This window comes from Schistocerca piceifrons, chromosome 5 (assembly GCF_021461385.2).
Source record: "Schistocerca piceifrons isolate TAMUIC-IGC-003096 chromosome 5, iqSchPice1.1, whole genome shotgun sequence".
Classification (NCBI taxonomy): Eukaryota; Metazoa; Arthropoda; class Insecta; order Orthoptera; family Acrididae; genus Schistocerca; species Schistocerca piceifrons.
The window spans coordinates 385,996,774-386,014,495 of record NC_060142.1 but is presented as its reverse complement, the minus strand read 5'-3'; the positions used below and the strand labels follow the sequence as shown (position 1 = coordinate 386,014,495).

The 17,722-nt window shown below is 43.1% G+C and overlaps 1 protein-coding gene across 1 annotated transcript in view; it reads right to left on the bottom strand.

The window, feature by feature from the left end:
- Positions 1–4,015, bottom strand: part of LOC124798494 (peroxiredoxin-6-like) — a 155,648-nt gene extending 151,633 nt beyond the window's left edge. Inside the window, exon 1 of the mRNA XM_047261930.1 lies at positions 3,875–4,015. Within this exon, the coding sequence (XP_047117886.1) occupies positions 3,875–3,957 (83 nt within the window). The 5' untranslated portion in view covers positions 3,958–4,015. The remainder of the gene's footprint in view (positions 1–3,874) is intronic.
- Positions 4,016–17,722: the final 13,707 nt, after the last annotated feature.

The window sequence follows — 17,722 nt, the reverse complement described above, 5'->3', positions numbered from 1 at the left end:
GGACCTCGCCATGGGCCTCGGGAGTGAAGTTGCGCATCATGCAGCCTACTGCGCACAGTTTGAGCCGTAACACGACATGTTATGGCTGCACGAAAAGCATTATTCAACTTGGTGGCGTTGGTTTCAGGGTTCCTCCGAGCCACAATCCGTAGGTAGCGGTTATCCACTGCAGTAATAGCCCTTGGGCGGCCTGAGCTAGGCATGTGATTGACAGTCCCTGTCTCTCTGTGTATCCTCCATGTCCGAACAACATCCCTTTCGTTCACTCCGCGACGCCTGGGCACTTCCGTTGTTGAGAGCCCTCCCTGGCACAAAGAATGTGGTCGCGATCGAACATCGGTATTGACCGTCTGGTCCTGGTTGAACTACAGACAACACGAGCCGTGTACCTCCTTCCTGGTGGAATGACTGGAACTGATCGGCTGTCGGACCCCCTCCGTCTAATAGGAGCTGCTCATGCATTGCTGTTTACATCTTTGGGCGGGTTTAGTGACATCTCTGAACAGTCAAAGGGACCGTATCTATGATACAATATCCACAGTTAACGTATCTTCAGGAGTTGTGGGAACCGGGGTGATGCAAAACTTGTGTAGTAGGCAAAGGGATGAGAATTATTTTGTACGCTTAACATTCCTAAATGGTTAACTACCTGCTCATCAATCTATTATGGTGTTACTGACTGAACTATGGCGGTCTCCGTAGCGGACCAGTCAATATGTCTGTCAAATCTGCGGAGGATCCGACTTTCATTTCTGGCACCGTTAGGAATTTTTCCTTAGGGGGAGCAGTGGAACAGGCTGTACTGAGATCCGCAGGGCAAATTATTGAGCTACTTGAGCGAGAGATAGCGGCTTCAAGATTCAGAAAGCTGACAGTGGCTGGAAAGAGCGGATTGCTGATCACCTGTTGCCCCTCCCCTCCCCCACGCAATACAGCATACAATGATGCCGTAGACAGGGTGATACGCCGACAGTGTTGAGCACTAAGTTCGTTTTAGTGTGAACTGAACTGTGTAATTTGTTTTAATGGCATTCGGGACCTGTCTAAAACAGCTCTGAAACATTTTGCAATAAAAGGTGAGTACACAAACGTGGAAGTCTAGGCTGCCGTCGCAGTGCATTTTCACCGCTGTCTGGAAACGGTCAGAACTATGCCGGACCGAGCATCTAGGACATCATAATGAGCACGACCATTGCCTCTCCCCCACCCTCCTCCTCCCTACAGTTTTTCAAAAGAACCACTGAAAATTAAAAACTGTGTATCACTGTGTATGGATTAAATCATTCTCGAAGAAAAATAATAGTTTAACTAAAAAAACGCTTTTGTTTCATTGCCTAGAAAGATCAGACTTTCATCTGCGTATTATATCTTGTCGACAGCCTTATTTTAGTGTCTTCATGTATTCATTATACGAAGCACACATTATATTCAAGACATGAAGTTGCTGCATACTCCGTTTTTTTAAAAAACAAAAAAACAAAAAAAACAAAAAACACGGGAAGCTGTTTTACATTTCGTTGCGGGGCCTCCATACAGTTGTATTATACACACTGTAATAGAATACTTGAGCGAAGAGTGGAGTAACTCTCAGTAGAAGCGTCTGACCTCCGCTGATGTAAACTTGCGCTAATTCGGAAACAAGATTACACCAGGTGGTCGAAGCAGAGTGACGCAAGGAGCAAGTATGTTGTTACAGATAATGAAACGATTATTCACCGTGTCAAACATTTGATAAGAATTACATCTACTCTTTCATCTATTCTTGTCAAATCACTGCTAATTTCGTACGGATGTGCCCTCTGAATAGTATCGCCCATTAACATTTCTTGCCGTTCCGCCACGGGTAAGGCGTGGGGGACAATGTTGGTTTTAATTCGTTCGTATAATGTGTTACTCATCTCATGTCGACTTGTCGCTTCGTATGGGAGGGATGTATAGGCTTCTGCTTCGGAAACTGTCTCCTAGAATTTGCTAAGCTTTTCTGCTTCAGTGAGATTTGTAGGTGACATTTCTCTTACGTATCAAGTGGCAGCGCTTTTGCAGCTCTCCTGCAAGTCAAAAACAGTCTGTGGCCAATCACACTACTTTCCTTTCCTGTCCGTGGACTATTTATCCCAAGAAATTGAGTCGAGTTCCATTATAGGTCATAAAAGAACTATTTTCTACGCTATGTCTTTCGTACCACTGATTCCCTGTAAGCAGTCTCTGAATAGAATTGCTTTACCTGCAGAAGAGACTATGGTATCGTTACATTTCCTTTCGATTCGTGCTGCCAAGGTCGAGCACTTGACTATAGGGAAGGGAACTATAAACACTGAAGAAAGCAGGGGGTAGGGAGGGGGAGTGTCCGGCCGGTGTGTCATGTGTTTAGGCATTCAAGACTAAGAAGTCTGACCTTGCAGGCGACGGAAGGAAGGACTGGGTCACGAACGAAAAGGGGGAGGGGGGGGGGGGGGTGGAAGGAGGTTCAAAATGGCTCTGAGCACCATGCGACTTAACTTCTGAGGTCATCACTCGTCTAGAACTTAGAACTACTTAAACCTAACTAACGTAAGGACATCACACACATCCATGCCCAAGGCAGGATTCGAACCTGCGACCGTAGCGGTCGCTCGGTTCCAGACTGTAGCGCCTAGAACCGCACGGCCACTCCGGCAGGTGTGGAAGGAGGGATCCACCTGATGATAACATATGAAGTGTACAGCATGTTTCGAAGGGGACCAAATTTTCAACACGTTTAAAGCAAAGAAAGAGAAAATACCAACAGGTTTACATAGATGGGAGGTATGTTGTGTTTTCTGCGCACGTGTTATCGAAAAAGAGGCATTCGCGTACAAAGCGTGTTTTCTTCGCCTCGTTTCTTATGGGATGACTTTCTTAATGGCACGTTTGGCGTGCTGTAAGAATGGTGACAGGTGTATCTTGCAATACGTACCATTCTAATAGTGACAGCCGATGGGCAAGCACGTTCGGAAGCTATACCCTACCACGTTGTTTTTTCCTGTCTTCAAATTGTCGTTAACCCAGTATTCCGAGCTATAGTAGCGTATTTAGATTCACTCAGATAGCCGGCGTCTTAGCATGCCGCTTCCTGGATAGGGGGAGGCGTGGTGGCCCCAAGTGCCGGCCGGAGTGGCCGTGCGGTTCTAGGCGCTACAGGCTGGAACCGAGCGACCGCTACGGCCGCAGGTTCGAATCCTGCCTGGGGCTTGGATGTGTGTGATGTCCTTAGGTTAGTTAGGTTCAATTAGTTCTAAGTTCTAGGTGACTGATGACCTCAGAAGTTAATTCGCATAGTGCTCAGAGCCATTTGAACCATTTTTTGGCCCCAAGTGGAGTTTGTCTGGCGTATTAACGGAGAGGGTCGGTGTACCGGCCAGCCTGGATGTGGTTTTTAGGTTGTTTCCTACATCCAACTAGGTGAATACCGGGCTAGCACCGACGTCCCACCTCGGATACAGTATGCGCGACTACTTCGAAAACGTTCTTATACTTTCACATGGGTTATAACATTACACGCGTACGGGGCACACAGATTCCATGCGGGGGGGGGGGGGGGAGGAGGAGGGGATGGGTGGTTACAGGGATTGCATCCGGCAATCCTTTACCACTAACATTGTTAGAACCAAATTAACATGACGATCGCGTGCAGATACGGGATCAGGCCAGGGAAAAAAAAGAAGAAGGAACTTTTGTACTGGACACACAGAGTGCTTAAAACCCACTGCCAGACTCGAGACGGGAATCGGTCCAGTGACCTATGCCTTACGAGACAGAGACACGGACGCTATGTGGTAATCGCGACTGCCGCGTCGCACGATGAGGAGCTAGCGAGCGCGTGACTGTTGCAGCGCGGGCTGGCTAGCGTACTCACGAGTTGCCAAGCCAGTTGTAGAAGCGTATGGGCCCGTGCGTGGTCTGCGCCGTGAAGTCCGGCACGGTGGCTCCCAGCCGCATGCTGGCAGTGGGCGCGCTCGCCGCGTACTGTGTTCTGAGCCAGCCCTGGCCCGACGGCTGCTGCTGCTGCGTCACCACGCCGGGACCCCCCTCTCCTCTCCACTCCTCTGGCCGTGGCCTCTGGTCGCGGCGCGCAGCACACGAGTGATAAGAAGTGCCTCACAGCGGTCTCTCTTTACGTCTGATGGCCCGATAGAGTGATATCGCAGAAACGACCGGTCATCTAGTATCGCCAGTCACCGCCGACCTCCGGGCGTCGCCTTAATGGCCTGTTTCTCCTCTGCCAGTCCATTACCGGAACGCGAGAAATGAGGTTGTTTATCACACTAGCCATTCAAGACTGAAGATCTCCGTTACGTATCCTCTAACGACTGCAGCAAAATCGCAGCGTTAATCCAGTGCTGCGAATGACGCCACAACATTCTGTACTCACTGCAAATATACGGTTTGGATACCCCTAACACTGTGTTGGTTGGTTGATTCGAGGGAGGTGCCCTTTTAAAGGAACCATCTCTGAATTTGTCTGAAGTGATTTTAGGGAAATCGCGAAAAAACTAAATCACGATGGCCTGACGCGGGTTTGAACTGTCGTCCTCCCGAATGCGGGTCCAATGTGCTAACTACTGCGCCGCCTCGCTCAGTAACAGTGTGTAAGCTGCTTTCTCTCTCTCTACATTAGTTTCTGTCTGAAATTTACCTCACTTTAACCTCTCACTGTATAAAGATCTACGTTTTACCGAAACTGTGTCTTCACGAACCATTATCCAACCTACTCTCGTATGCTAACCTTAGATCAGAATCTAAATTGAACTCGACTGTAACTAATCTGAATGCCGCTTGACTTTGTATTAAATGTGCAACGGAAGTAAAACAATTATCTGGACCTTTCCTCGCCTCCTGACAACATTCTTGCAGATTTCTCGAAAGCACAACAGGAAACAGCAAGCAGGCAGCGGCTAAGCTAAATTTCTGTCTCTATGTACATATTCCAACTGTTGCGTGCGGTAATGCGTGATGATAAGCAGTGGGATGGAAAGAGATTCCTATGAGATGATATTCCAAAAAAACGATATAAAATCATTCGCATCTAATACATATTTGATCCCGTTAGCAAAAGATGTAAAGAAAACGAAGCAGAATTTACACTGAAGTAAGACTGTGGCACATACGTAACAATACGCGACAAGAATGTACTACAGAACAGCGACTTGCAATTCCGGCAGTAATAATGGGTCACGTTACGCAAAATATACCACTGCTACCGCACTAAACTTCCATCACTTACAGAAATATCTGAAACATCTTACTGATCGTCCAAGGAACTGTGCACCTACTAAACATTTTCTAGTACTAAATTTTTGGAAGTGAAACAGAGATTGGTGAAACAAGTTCACAGTTTTAAACATCATCACTTTTACAGACAGCATGTAGCAGTGAGGAAATATTTAATACCAGTTCAGATGAGATACACAGGTTAATGAGATAGCAGTTGTGTTGCCCAAATAATAGTGGCACTATGAAATGGAAGAACACGAAGGATTTTCTGCTCGTACAAGGAATAATTACAGATTGTTAAAGATAAGATTGTGTTGTCTGAACGAAATTATCTGTGCCCGAGGTAATATGTATTTTTGTGGAGATTTTCTTTTCATGACCAGTTGTACAGTAATGAGGCTTGTTTGCTCAGTGGTGTTATTTATGAAGACTGACTAATTAAGGAAACAGAGCAGAGAGTATTTGCTGTTGATTATTTACGAGATATGAGGATATTATAAATGTGGGTTTATTATGATGATGATACAGTAGAGATAAACATGTTGAATGTTTTAGTGATTATTGATGATGATAATCATGAGGATAATGACGATAATATAGTAGAAAAATGCTACCGCCTCCGCATGAAATTAGTAGACCTTATTGGGTACATTTTAAAGTAATTTGAAAACAAGTAATAGAAGGGAATTACATATTTAAATCTACCTCTTGCTGTCGGAATTAACCCGATCATAACACAAGATACTATCACTAAGGGTTCTGTTGGAATTATTGGATGTAGCGCTGACTTATTGCTGTAAATTAATAGGTTTTATCTTTTGATATAGGGTGCTCACCTCAAGAATATTTTGTATTAACCGTTTCATACTAAAAGAAAAACAATATTGTTTGATTTTATGTTACACTTAGTAGCACTAAAATATCCACAGGAGTGATGTGTAAGCCATAAGAATTCGGAGATATTTTTTTCATGTATACACACTTTCCTACTTCTTTTATTGATATCCGCTCGATGAAACAGGTCCCACGAACGCGATTTATAATTTAATAATTGGTGATCGTTTTCACCTGTTTTCAAAGCATTTATTATACGATTCCTGTTCACATCTTGTTCTTGTAAGTGGGATTAATTTTTACGTGTATATTCGTGGTCCTTTCGGCATGGCATATTTTTCAAAAGCTTTGCCCTAAAATTCTGGTTGTTTTCACTTATATTGTCTTCATCGCTTAGTCCTTGTGGTAATCGTGATGGAGTGTCGGCTACTACATGATCCTCCACTTTAAGGTGTCTAATATCGATCTAATATTCCTGCAAACGCAGTGCCCACGACATTAGCCATGCAAGTAACACTTTGCAGGTCATTAAAAATGCAACAACCTGATGGTCACAATATGTCATGGTCCGTTTCCTGTACACAAAATACCTGAATTTTCGCAGAGTCCACACAACTGCATGGTAATAATATTGCTAAAAGATGAGTAAATTCGAAAAAAAAATTGAAACTTAACTTGGATGAACATTGAAAGCGTTAAGTGTGAGGCCCGATTGCCATCTAAAATGGCGGTGGATAACAGCCTTGTCATGATCTACAAGTTAAACGTAGGAGAACTCTGAAACGAAGTACAAGGTGAAACAGCAAAAATATTGAGTATCCAAAATGAAATCTTCGACCCCACTCCATTACCACCCGACCCCCTCTCCACCTCTTGTCCTGTTTCCTTGTTAATAACTAGTTTTTCCCTTCCCCTCTCTCTTCTTTCCACGCTATGGCACATTTCTTTCTATTCGTCCTAGGTCAAAATTTTCCTACTACAGTACCATAAGTTCCCCTTTCTTCATTACAACGTTACTCTCCATCATGCGTGAACCTCACCTCACGCCATTTCCTCTTTAATTCCCCTTTTTCCTACTCTTTCATATAAATACATAAAATTCCCCGTATACTGAACCTCTTTCCCTTTTCCCTGCACGTCACTTTCATTCCCGCTCCACCAGCGCCACCATCTGGCTGGCCCTCAACTCACACAGTTCCTCTTCTCGCCACACCTTTTCTCTGTTTACGACTGGCGAGGGCACTGCAGCTCTTCCACATTCAGTTTGATAGCTGTGAACGTGTAGCTTACGATGCACCGACTATTCCTTCTGCTATGGTGACTTTTAATTACATGACACAATCTTTCTTATTACTTTCACATTCGTGTCATCCTCCTGCCCCCAACCCCTCCCCATCTGAAACCGTTATACTCAATGTTTTTGCTGTTTCACTTTGTAGCTTGTTTTAGTGTTTCCTTGTGCTAACTTGTAGTTCATGACAAGGGCGTTTTCCCTGCGCCACCTTTTTTGGCGCTATGCCTTTTAGCGGTATTAGATACCCTGATCACTAAGTTCACGTATTTGAGCTGCAGCTGTTTTCTTATTGTTCCAGTCTGATGATGCGCTAATCGCGTGAAACGCGTAATTGTAATCAATAAAATAATTGCGTAGGTTAATTGCAACAGAGGCTGTTCACTCACTTGAAATACAATTAACGTTTTCGCAGAATCATGTAAGAACAAAATCTAAACAACAGAAATCTTGGTATAAACAGAAGCTGCCTGCTGCTCGTGCGTTTGCTCCACTCTCTCTCTCTCTCTTTCTCTCTCTCTCTTTCTGTCTCTCTCGCTCTCGCTCTCTCTGTTTCTCTCCGCAAGCAATCTTTAATTGTAGTCGTTAGTGTATATTATGCCACATAAGGATCAGCTTTTAATATACGAAGATTTAGGTTTAAAGGAGTAAACAACTTTCAGTCGGGAGCAGTCGATCAAATGTCGATCGAATGCTTGCAATATATTGTTGTATACGACTTACAGCGGGCTCCAAAGGCGTGGATGATCCGGACTGCGAAACCACCATGGATTTTTCGGCGATTTCTGAAAATATATAGAAACGGAGCCTGAAGTATCATGTTCTGATTAGAACGAATATTTTCGTTTCGAATATGCCGTGCACTGTAGAACAAGCCTTGTCGCAAAGAAGATGTGGTTTTTTCGGATGACGGATTGAGTTTCACTGGGTACTTTCCACCGTGCGTTCCGTCACTCGCACAGGTACGATCGTGGTTGTGAGACAACATTAATGTTCGAATCTCATGAAACAATTTGAGCAAGAATGTACAGTTGACGGTGAACTTCAGTTTCTGGAAATCCCTGTACGTGCTCGATGCAATCCGCGATATTTCTAAGGCTTGGGACGATGAGAAGACAACAACAATGGCTTCCTCGTGGAAGAAAATTGGAACTACCTCTTCTGAAAGTGGTTTTGGATGTTATAGCAGTGAGGAAAGCGACACTACGTCTGATCGATCTTGTGAAACCAATTCCTGCTTGTGAAGAGACAGAGACGAAAATGTCCACGAGTGGTAAAATAGCGATGTATTTGAACCGAGATTTGTGCAGCTACCAGACATAGATATGGCGAATGTGTTGGCTAGAGGACAAGACCGAAGACGAGTCGATCGTGAAACCAGTTATCAGCCACACCGATGCACTCAAATGCGTCGTTTGTTATTAGATTGTGCACGACAAAGACCGTTTGACTACAATGAGATTTTAACTCTCCAGAAAATGAGAACCGTCGTCAGAAAACGGGCGAAGAAAAACAGAAAAATAAGAAAAATTGTTGAGTTCTTCCGAAAGTGAAACGAAAGCAATGGATACTAAATGCAGAGTGTTGAAAGTGTAATTTTGTAAATAACTCGTTAGTTTCTGGCGAGTAACGCATGACATGACAGTGCAAACCAAATGTGATACATTGGATGTTCTGTAAAAGCAGTAAGTAGCAGTTTCTGGTGAAACGTAAGTTTATTGCAGATTATCCATCCTTTCCGTTATCCATGCAGTCTCGGGTCCTCATTTACCCCGACGATTGGGAGCTTGTTGTATATTACAAGCGTAATTCGAAATGGTATTTAGCAAGTCGACCTAGTGGCGGACTTCATCATCATCATCATCTTCTTCTTCTTCTTCTTCTTCTTCTTCTTCTTCATCTCTGTATCAGATATTTGCGTTTTACGCCTTCTTGGTAGAAGTTATTGATCTCTCCACTTTTTCCAGGGCCTTGGGGAATAATTCGTGATTAATTTTCGTATTCTATCGTTTTCCATTCTTTTGACGTAGTCCTTCCAGCTGTTCCTGTGTTCCTTAATCTGCGCATTTAAGCTTTTCACTTCCAGATCGTCTCTGACGTCAGCATTCCTTCTCCTGTCGGATAGTATGCCTCCAGCAGTTCTTTGTGGTCGTCACATCTCTGATATTATGTTCTTTGTACATTTTTGGCTTAAAATGTAGCTACCACCTACATTCGCGACAGTCAGTTTCTCTTTCCGACGACAGCAATGGACTGACAGGGGTTGGACGAAAATATTGAATAAAGTGCGAAATGCATGATTGAAAATAAACGCAGATGTTAGCCAAGCCCGCAGGTTCGCAGTTGTGTTTGACCACGAACGGCACTTGTGGAATATTCTCAACACGTTCCAAGTCTCATTCGTAGTCAGAGCAGTGTTCGCACAGTCATGAGTGCGTTACGTCGGAGCTAAGTTACTGCAGAACTGCATGTTGTACTCGAAAACCTTGTAAACACCAAAACAACACGAAAGGAGTTCCGGAAGTAGAGAACTGCAGGGCGAGCTGTAATGGCGAAACCACTTATCATTGCTGTAAACACCCGTAACAGGGAAACCGGGCTTCAGCCAGAACACGGCAGGACCACTGGCGGCACACATGGACTGCCGGATGGAAGGGCTGTGGTCACGAGGGTGCATCACCTCGTCGTAAACTGGATCCAGCAAGCTTTAAGATGAGTGCATTTCAATCCAAGTAGAGAAACCTCCACCATTGTGATATCTCGAGATTCTCCAGTGACTTGGGTTCGTTTTGCTGCCCGTAGTGTCAAAATGGTTCAAATGGCTCTGAGCAGTATGGGACTTAACATCTGAGGTCATCAGTCCCCTAGAACTTAGAACTACTTAAACCCAACTAGCCTAAGGACAACACACACATCCATGCTCGAGGCAGGATTCGAACCTGCGACCGTAGCAGTCACGCGGTTCCGGACTGAAGCGCCTAGAACCGCACGGCCACCGCGGCCGGCTCGTAGTGTCGCCAAGGCGAAGTGGAGTGCTTGGGGAAGGCGGATCAGATTAGCTTTTCTCGACTTCTTATTACTGTTTACTGCGTTCAACTTGTTCCAATTTGTTAAGTTCAACGAGCGGTAATTTTTCTTGCGTGGTGGCCGCTAACGCTCCAGTTACCTGCCCTGGGGGTTAGTGTGTGTAATGGCAGTGTACGATACCTCGCCTTGCCGCTGCTGTCCGGTAAGACGTGTGGTTTTGATAGCTTTCTTGATTGTAGGCCGATTGGTGATTCTTCTACTCTGGTGGTAGTGATTCCTTTCTCGTCCCGGGCACTCTAAGCACAGTATTGTGGGGACGTAGTGCAAACCGCGGTTTACGGCTTTGGCGTATTGTTCCAGCGTTGCATTTGGTTTATCGGACGTCAGGTAGCTTCAGCAAGATTATCTTTAGTCATTCGTTAGACTGCCACTAGTCTGAGTTACCAGCTTGTGAAGTGAATGCAACTCTTGGCTGCCTATCTCATCGCATGCGAAAGTGTTTGTTGCCGGACCTTCTCAGTAGTCGATTCCTGGAGCACCGTCTGTGGCCCCTTGGTTCTTTTTGGTTGGTTTGGGGAAGGAGACCAGACAGCGAGGTCATCGGTCTCATCGTATTAGGGAAGGATGGAGAAGGAAGTCGGCCGTGCCCTTTCAAAGGAACCATCCCGGCATTTGCCTGGAGCGATTTATGGAAATCACGGAAAACCTAAATCAGGATGGCCGGACGCGGGATTGAACCGACGTCCCTTGGTTCTTGTAAGACATGTGTATTCTAAAAGGAGGTCTGATGGCCAATAGTTCAGTGTAACGCAATTTCAGCCCACGCCTTCTGCGGGTATAATCTGCCTCAGTACCCTTTAAGGAACTTATGTACTGGTCCTTGTGTTTTATTATTGTATTATTTATTACAGTACCTTGTAATGCCTACATTAAAGGTTATATATGTCTCGATAATAGTTCTGGTCGCCTTCTGGAATAAATCTAGCATTGTAGTGTTCAGTGGATGGAACACTGGAACAATGCAATTTAGTTAGATATGTAGATATGTCTTGTTTCACACCTTTTCTAACTTCTGGCCGAATTTTCGTCCCAGAAGTGAAAAATGGGAGGGAGGTTCCGGTGATGATTTTCACAGCCATATTGTGGTATTCCATGTGCCCCTTGATTACTCTGCAAGTTTGCATTATGTCAAAGATTATGTGACCATTTTGGCTGATCAGGTCCATCTCACGGTACAATGTTTGTTCCGCGATGGTGATACTGTGTTCCAAGACTACAGGACCCTTGTTCACACTGCTCGCATCATCTAGGACCGGCTTTGAGGGCACGAGAATAAATTCTCGCGTCTTCCTTGCCTACCATATTCACCAGATCCCAATAGTGTTGATACTCTGTGGTCTACTTCGGAGAGAACGGTGCGTTATCGCTATTCACGCCCATAATCGTTACCTTAGCTTGCCACTATTTTGCAGGAAGAATGTTATAAGATTCCTTTAAAAATCATCCAGGACCTGTACTCATCCAATCGAGACTACTAGAAGCTATTTTGTATGCCGACGGATGTCCTCCATCAGTGGTTCTCAATATTTCTGAGACCATTACCGCTAAATGTAATTAAATTTTAGCTACAGCCCGTTTAAAATTACTTGATAGTTGACGTCTTTCACTTGCTACGGCTTAGCCACATCGGCCGCCGGGTACCTCTCGGTTATAGCTAACAAACAAACACGGCAAGTCACTCCGCAAATGCTGTTAATGTGTAACGCGGAGCAATGTTGTAAGTGGCCGCCGGAGGAATGCAAGCTGCTCTGTCGACAGCTGGTCTTAAACGATCAATGACTGAAATGCTCCAGGAGACGCCTTGTATAGCCCTGAATCTAAACTCATATCCTAGGCTAAACACAACCTCATGGTGTGTAGTATATCCCACAAAACTTTGGTCAATAGTCTGCAGCAGAACTAAAATCACGGTGGCTTTGTTTACCTCTATTACAGCTAACATCTACGAGCAACCTGAGACAGAAAAAAAGCAAACTGTAATTTAAATAAATTACATAAAACTGTAACCAGTCACTTTTTTGAATAATTATGTTTTATTCCATGAACCGATTGTCGAACCTTTTCAGCTTCATCTTCAGATAGTTTCTAGAAGTTACATCATTATTTCTAGCATAATGCTGGGTGCTGGCTCTGTGACAGGAAGATGGAACACGCTTTAATGTATCGCCGTGGCTATTCTTTACTTGTCGATATGGATGTAAATTTAGTTTTTTACTTATTGCGACAGTATGGGCGGCTTTTTTCGTTAGTGTCCATCTGCTTCCATTTTGATGGGCAATTGATGTATCATTTCACACGTTGATGATGCGAGCAGTTCGAAGTGATATACCAATCGGCCATCAAAATGGAAGCGGACAGATGGACACTAACGGAAAAAGCTGCCCATACTGTCGCAGTAAGTAAAAAATTTAATTTACACCCAATTCGACAGACAAACAATAACAATGACGATACATTAAAGTGTGTTCCATCTTCTTGTCACAGAGCCAGCACCCACCATTATGCTAGAAATAATGATGTAGCTTCCAGAACCATCTGAAGATGAACCTGGAAAGGTTCGAAAACCGGTTCATGCAATAAAACATAATTATTCAAAAAAGTGACTGATTGCAGTTTTATGTAACTTATTTACATTCAGTTAACAGTCACAGGTTCTAAGATATCCGTAACGGATAAGCTTAAACTGTAATTTCTTGCTGTCATTGGTTATCCGAAACTATCCTCACTGACTGCATGAGCGACCGCGCTACCAACCGATGAGCAGTCCTCGTTGGCACGCAGATAACAGCCGACACAGGCAGACTCACGAAAAAAGAATGGGAGGTAGAAAAATAAAACAAAAAAAGTTAATACGATGATGAAAATGACGTGGCAAAGGATTAGAAATAAAAATACATTTAAACCAATTTGTTTAATAAAACCGATAGTCAAACTCTTTTGATTAGACTCAGAAAAAAAATCACAGTATTTGACGCTGCGACCTTCATTATGGCAGGTTAAAGTACAACACTGAGACGAGTTGTTTTACTTTTTGACTGTGAGCACCCAGTCGCTATGGTCAATTACAGCCTTCAAAAACACGATTTCACACAGTGACGTGCGAGGGTCATCTAATATTTGCGCAAACAAAGTTGACACTCGGCGCAGAGGATGATGGGAAAGGCTGTAAATGGGAAATGTCTTTACTGTGTCTCCCATCAGCCACCGCGCCGAGTGTCAACTTTGTGAAGCCGATTCTGTGATTATGATAACCGCACTTGTGGGCAGTATAGTAGCCTTCACAGAGTTACTGTTGTGCTAGCAATTACTTCGTTTATTGTTGCAAAGTGAATAATGAAGCAATTTCTAGTCTGTTGCGGGAACTATCTATAGGCTGACTAGACGTCCCGATTTTGCCAGGACAGTCCCAGTTTCCACATAATGTCCTGGTGTCCCGAGAAAATCATTCGGAATTTATAATTATCACGGTTTTTAATCGAGAAACTAAATGCGTACAATAACATTTCTCATTTGATTGATTATTTGCGAAAAACAAGTTTCCTAAAAGTAGAACGTTATAGAAATATATATTTTCACAGTATATAAGTCTACCGCATTTGGTTTACTTGTCTTAGGCCTAAAGAAACAGTAAGAGATACGTAGAAAAGAAAAGAGTATTTCGTACCCCAGCCCCTAACTTGGCGATCTTCAACTTTACGACCCTCAAGACAAGTAAAACCAAAACCAAAGAAAGTATAGAGGAGCATCACTTCAACCATTTCTCCAAACGGTTCTGCAGCTATATGGAAGTTAATTTTGTGTAGAATGTGTGAGATGTGGCGTGTGTTAGCATACTGTTTGGCATGTGTGTACGCTTGCCCTAACAGTTTGCAATAAAAAGAAATCTTAAATTTTAGTATGAAATGTGTAATTTGTGTCTGATTACTGATTAATAATACTACATACTTTTTATGCTTAACAAATCGTACCTAAATAGCTAGTAAGTGAGCAAACATTGCAAACAATATATCCAATGAAGAAAAAAGTAGATCCATTTCCTCTTTGCAAATCACAAAATGGAGATACATTCTTGCTGTGAATTTTTCAGCTACTGCATCGACATAGGCCTATTGTCGATTTCAAAATATGAAGACAATTGACAAGAAAAGGTAAGCGTAAATGTAGCAATGAAATCAGGTGTAAACAAAAGTGTACCGTTTTTCTTTTGTCTTTGAAATCTGGTCAACCTAACTATCTAGAACTCGGAGATATTTAAATACATGTGTTGTATATATCTAAATTTTACTGTCATATATGCTTAGTACGAAGCACACGGGTAATGGGTGGACTATAAGAGGAAGTTGTAACTACAAGAGAAAGTTGTAACCCTCACAACATTGTCATATTTTAACGTTTGTATTTGAAAAAAGAAAGTGATTATTAAAAATTTATATAAACAGTGTTAGTCTCCCAAAATAGTAATAACAGTAATGATCTTTTAAAAGTAATTTAATTTCGTGACCGAAAAAATTGAATCGTTTTATTTTTACCTATCAGAAAATTACATTTACCGCTCAGGGGGTAATTACCCTAGGTAGGGAACTACTGTCCTACACCACATTAAAAATGGCGTTGTGTGGTGTTTTTGGTGGTTCCATATTTTTGTCCATCCCCTTTATCTTCACCCAGATTATTCCACATTCGAAATCTGTACTAAAATCGAAAGGTACTACCGTATTTTTACGGCTGTAAATACTCCTCCACTACTGACGATGAAACAATGTCTGCGATATACATTCCAATTGGAATTCAGAATTCATTGCTACTAACCTCTGGTTTCAGCCACGTTTCTGTCCCTAATACTAAGTGGGCGGAGTTTCCATTTGTAAGTGAGACTACAATAGTTCAGAGATCTTTCCATATACGCTGCTGCAATTAAGTAGTGTAACTTCCCCTTAGAAAAATTTATACATGACTGTGTTTGAACTGACACACAATATTTTTAGCGCAACGCAATCTGACTTTCAAAAATCCCTACAAAAGAATGGCCTGACTAACATTAACCTATACCTTTCACAAGTCACTTACCTCACAAAAATCTTGGTTACTCGAACTACTGCAATACAGCGAGCGCCACTACTGCCAGCTAAGTAAAAGATTCAAACTACGGAAGGCACTAACTACTGATAGGCATAGTTAGCAAATGAAAGATTTTAATAGAGAACAAACAATGTATTTACCTTCATAGTCATAATATATATAGCAGTTCATGACATCCAGTCTTACAAATTTCAAAACTCCGTCATCTCTCTCCCCAAATCCACCACTGCTGGCGGCTCACCTCCAACTGCACAGCGCTACGCGCTGCTAACATCCAACTGCCCAACACTGCAATGGCAGACAGCAATGCGAACTAGCCACAGACTGCACACAGCACAGCCAGTGATTTACATACAGAGCGCTACGTTGCGTTACCAATAAGGAAACCTAAACAGCCTACTTACAGTAGTATTATATTAACTTTTTGTTTCTCCTGCCATGATGAGTGCTTTAATACCGTTCCTCCGGGCCTGAATCAGAGCGCATCTTATCGGCCCTGTCGAGGCATTTCTTTATCCTAAAAATCTCACCTTATACACACGACACGTATTCTTCTACCCTAATATTCGCTTCCTGTGTGCAGTGCACGATCGATCTGTAGACAGGGTTCATACAACTCTCCACACGATAGCGGAGGTCGGGAAATACGCATTCCAGATCATCACACAGCCTCTGGTTTAAGCCTTCCTCTCGACTCCAAACCAAAGGAACGCGATCGATACTGGAACCGATGTTGCAAAGCGTTACTTTGTTTCAACCCTGCGAAAGAGACTAGGACCTGTATTTATCCATTCTAAGACGACTGGAAGCTGTTTTGAGTGCTAACCGGTTTCCTACACCGAATTAGACATAGGACTGAAGAGTTCCTAGATAACAGAACGCAGCATGTCATTCTCAATGGAGAGAAGTCTTAAGAAGTAAGAGTGATTTCAGGTGTGCCGCAGCGGAGTGTCGTAGGACAGTTGCTATTCACAATATACATAAATGACCTTGTGGATGACATCGGAAGTTCACTGAGGCTTTTTGCGGATGATGCTGTGGTATATCGAGAGGTTGTAACAATGGAAAATTGTACTGAAATGCAGGAGGATCTGCAGCGAATTGACGCATGGTGCAGGGAATGGCAATTGAATCTCAATGTAGACAAGTGTAATGTGCTGCGAATACATAGAAAGATAGATCCCTTATCATTTAGCTACAATATAGCAGGTCAGCAACTGGAAGCAGTTAATTCCATAAATTATCTGGGAGTACGCATTGGGAGTGATTTAAAATGGAATGATCATATAAAGTTGATCGTCGGTAAAGCAGATGCCAGACTGAGCTTCATTGGAAGAATCCTAAGGAAATGCAATCCGAAAACGAAGGAAGTGGGTTACAGTACGCTTCTTCGCCCACTGCTTGAATACTGCTCAGCAGTGTGGGATCCGTACCAGATAGGGTTGATAGGAGAGATAAAGAAGATCCAACGGAGAGCAGCGCGCTTCGTTACAGGATCATTTAGTAATTGCGAAAGCGTTGCGGAGATGATAGATAAACTCCAGTGGAAGACTCTGCAGGAGAGACGCTCAGTAGCTCGGTACGGGCTTTTGTTGAAGTTTCGAGAACATACCTTCATCGAATGGAAAAACTTACAGACGAATGGAAAAACTGGTAGAAGCGGACCTCGGGGAAGATCAGTTTGGATTCCGTAGAAAGGTTGGAACACGTGAGGCAATACTAACCTTACGACTTATCTTAGAAGAAAGATTAAGAAAAGGCAAACCTACGTTTCTAGCATTTGTAGACTTAGAGAAAGCTTTTCACAATGTTAACTGGAATACTCTCTTTCAAATTCTGAAGGTGGCAGGGGTAAAATACAGGGAGCGAAAGGCTATTTACAATTTGTAGAGAAACCAGATGGCAGTTATAAGAGTCGAGGGGCATGAAAGGGAAGCAGTGGTTGGGAAAGGAGTGCGACAGGGTTGTAGCCTCTCCCCGATGTTATTCAATCTGTATATTGAGCAAGCAGTAAAGGAAACAAAAGAAAAATTCGGAGTAGGTATTAAAATTCATGGAGAAGAAGTAAAAACTTTGAGGTTCGCCGATGACATTGTAATTTTGTCAGAGACAGCAAAGGACTTGGAAGAGCAGTTGAACGGAATGTTCAGTGTCTTGAAAGGAGGATATAAGATGAACATCAACAAAAGCAAAACGAGG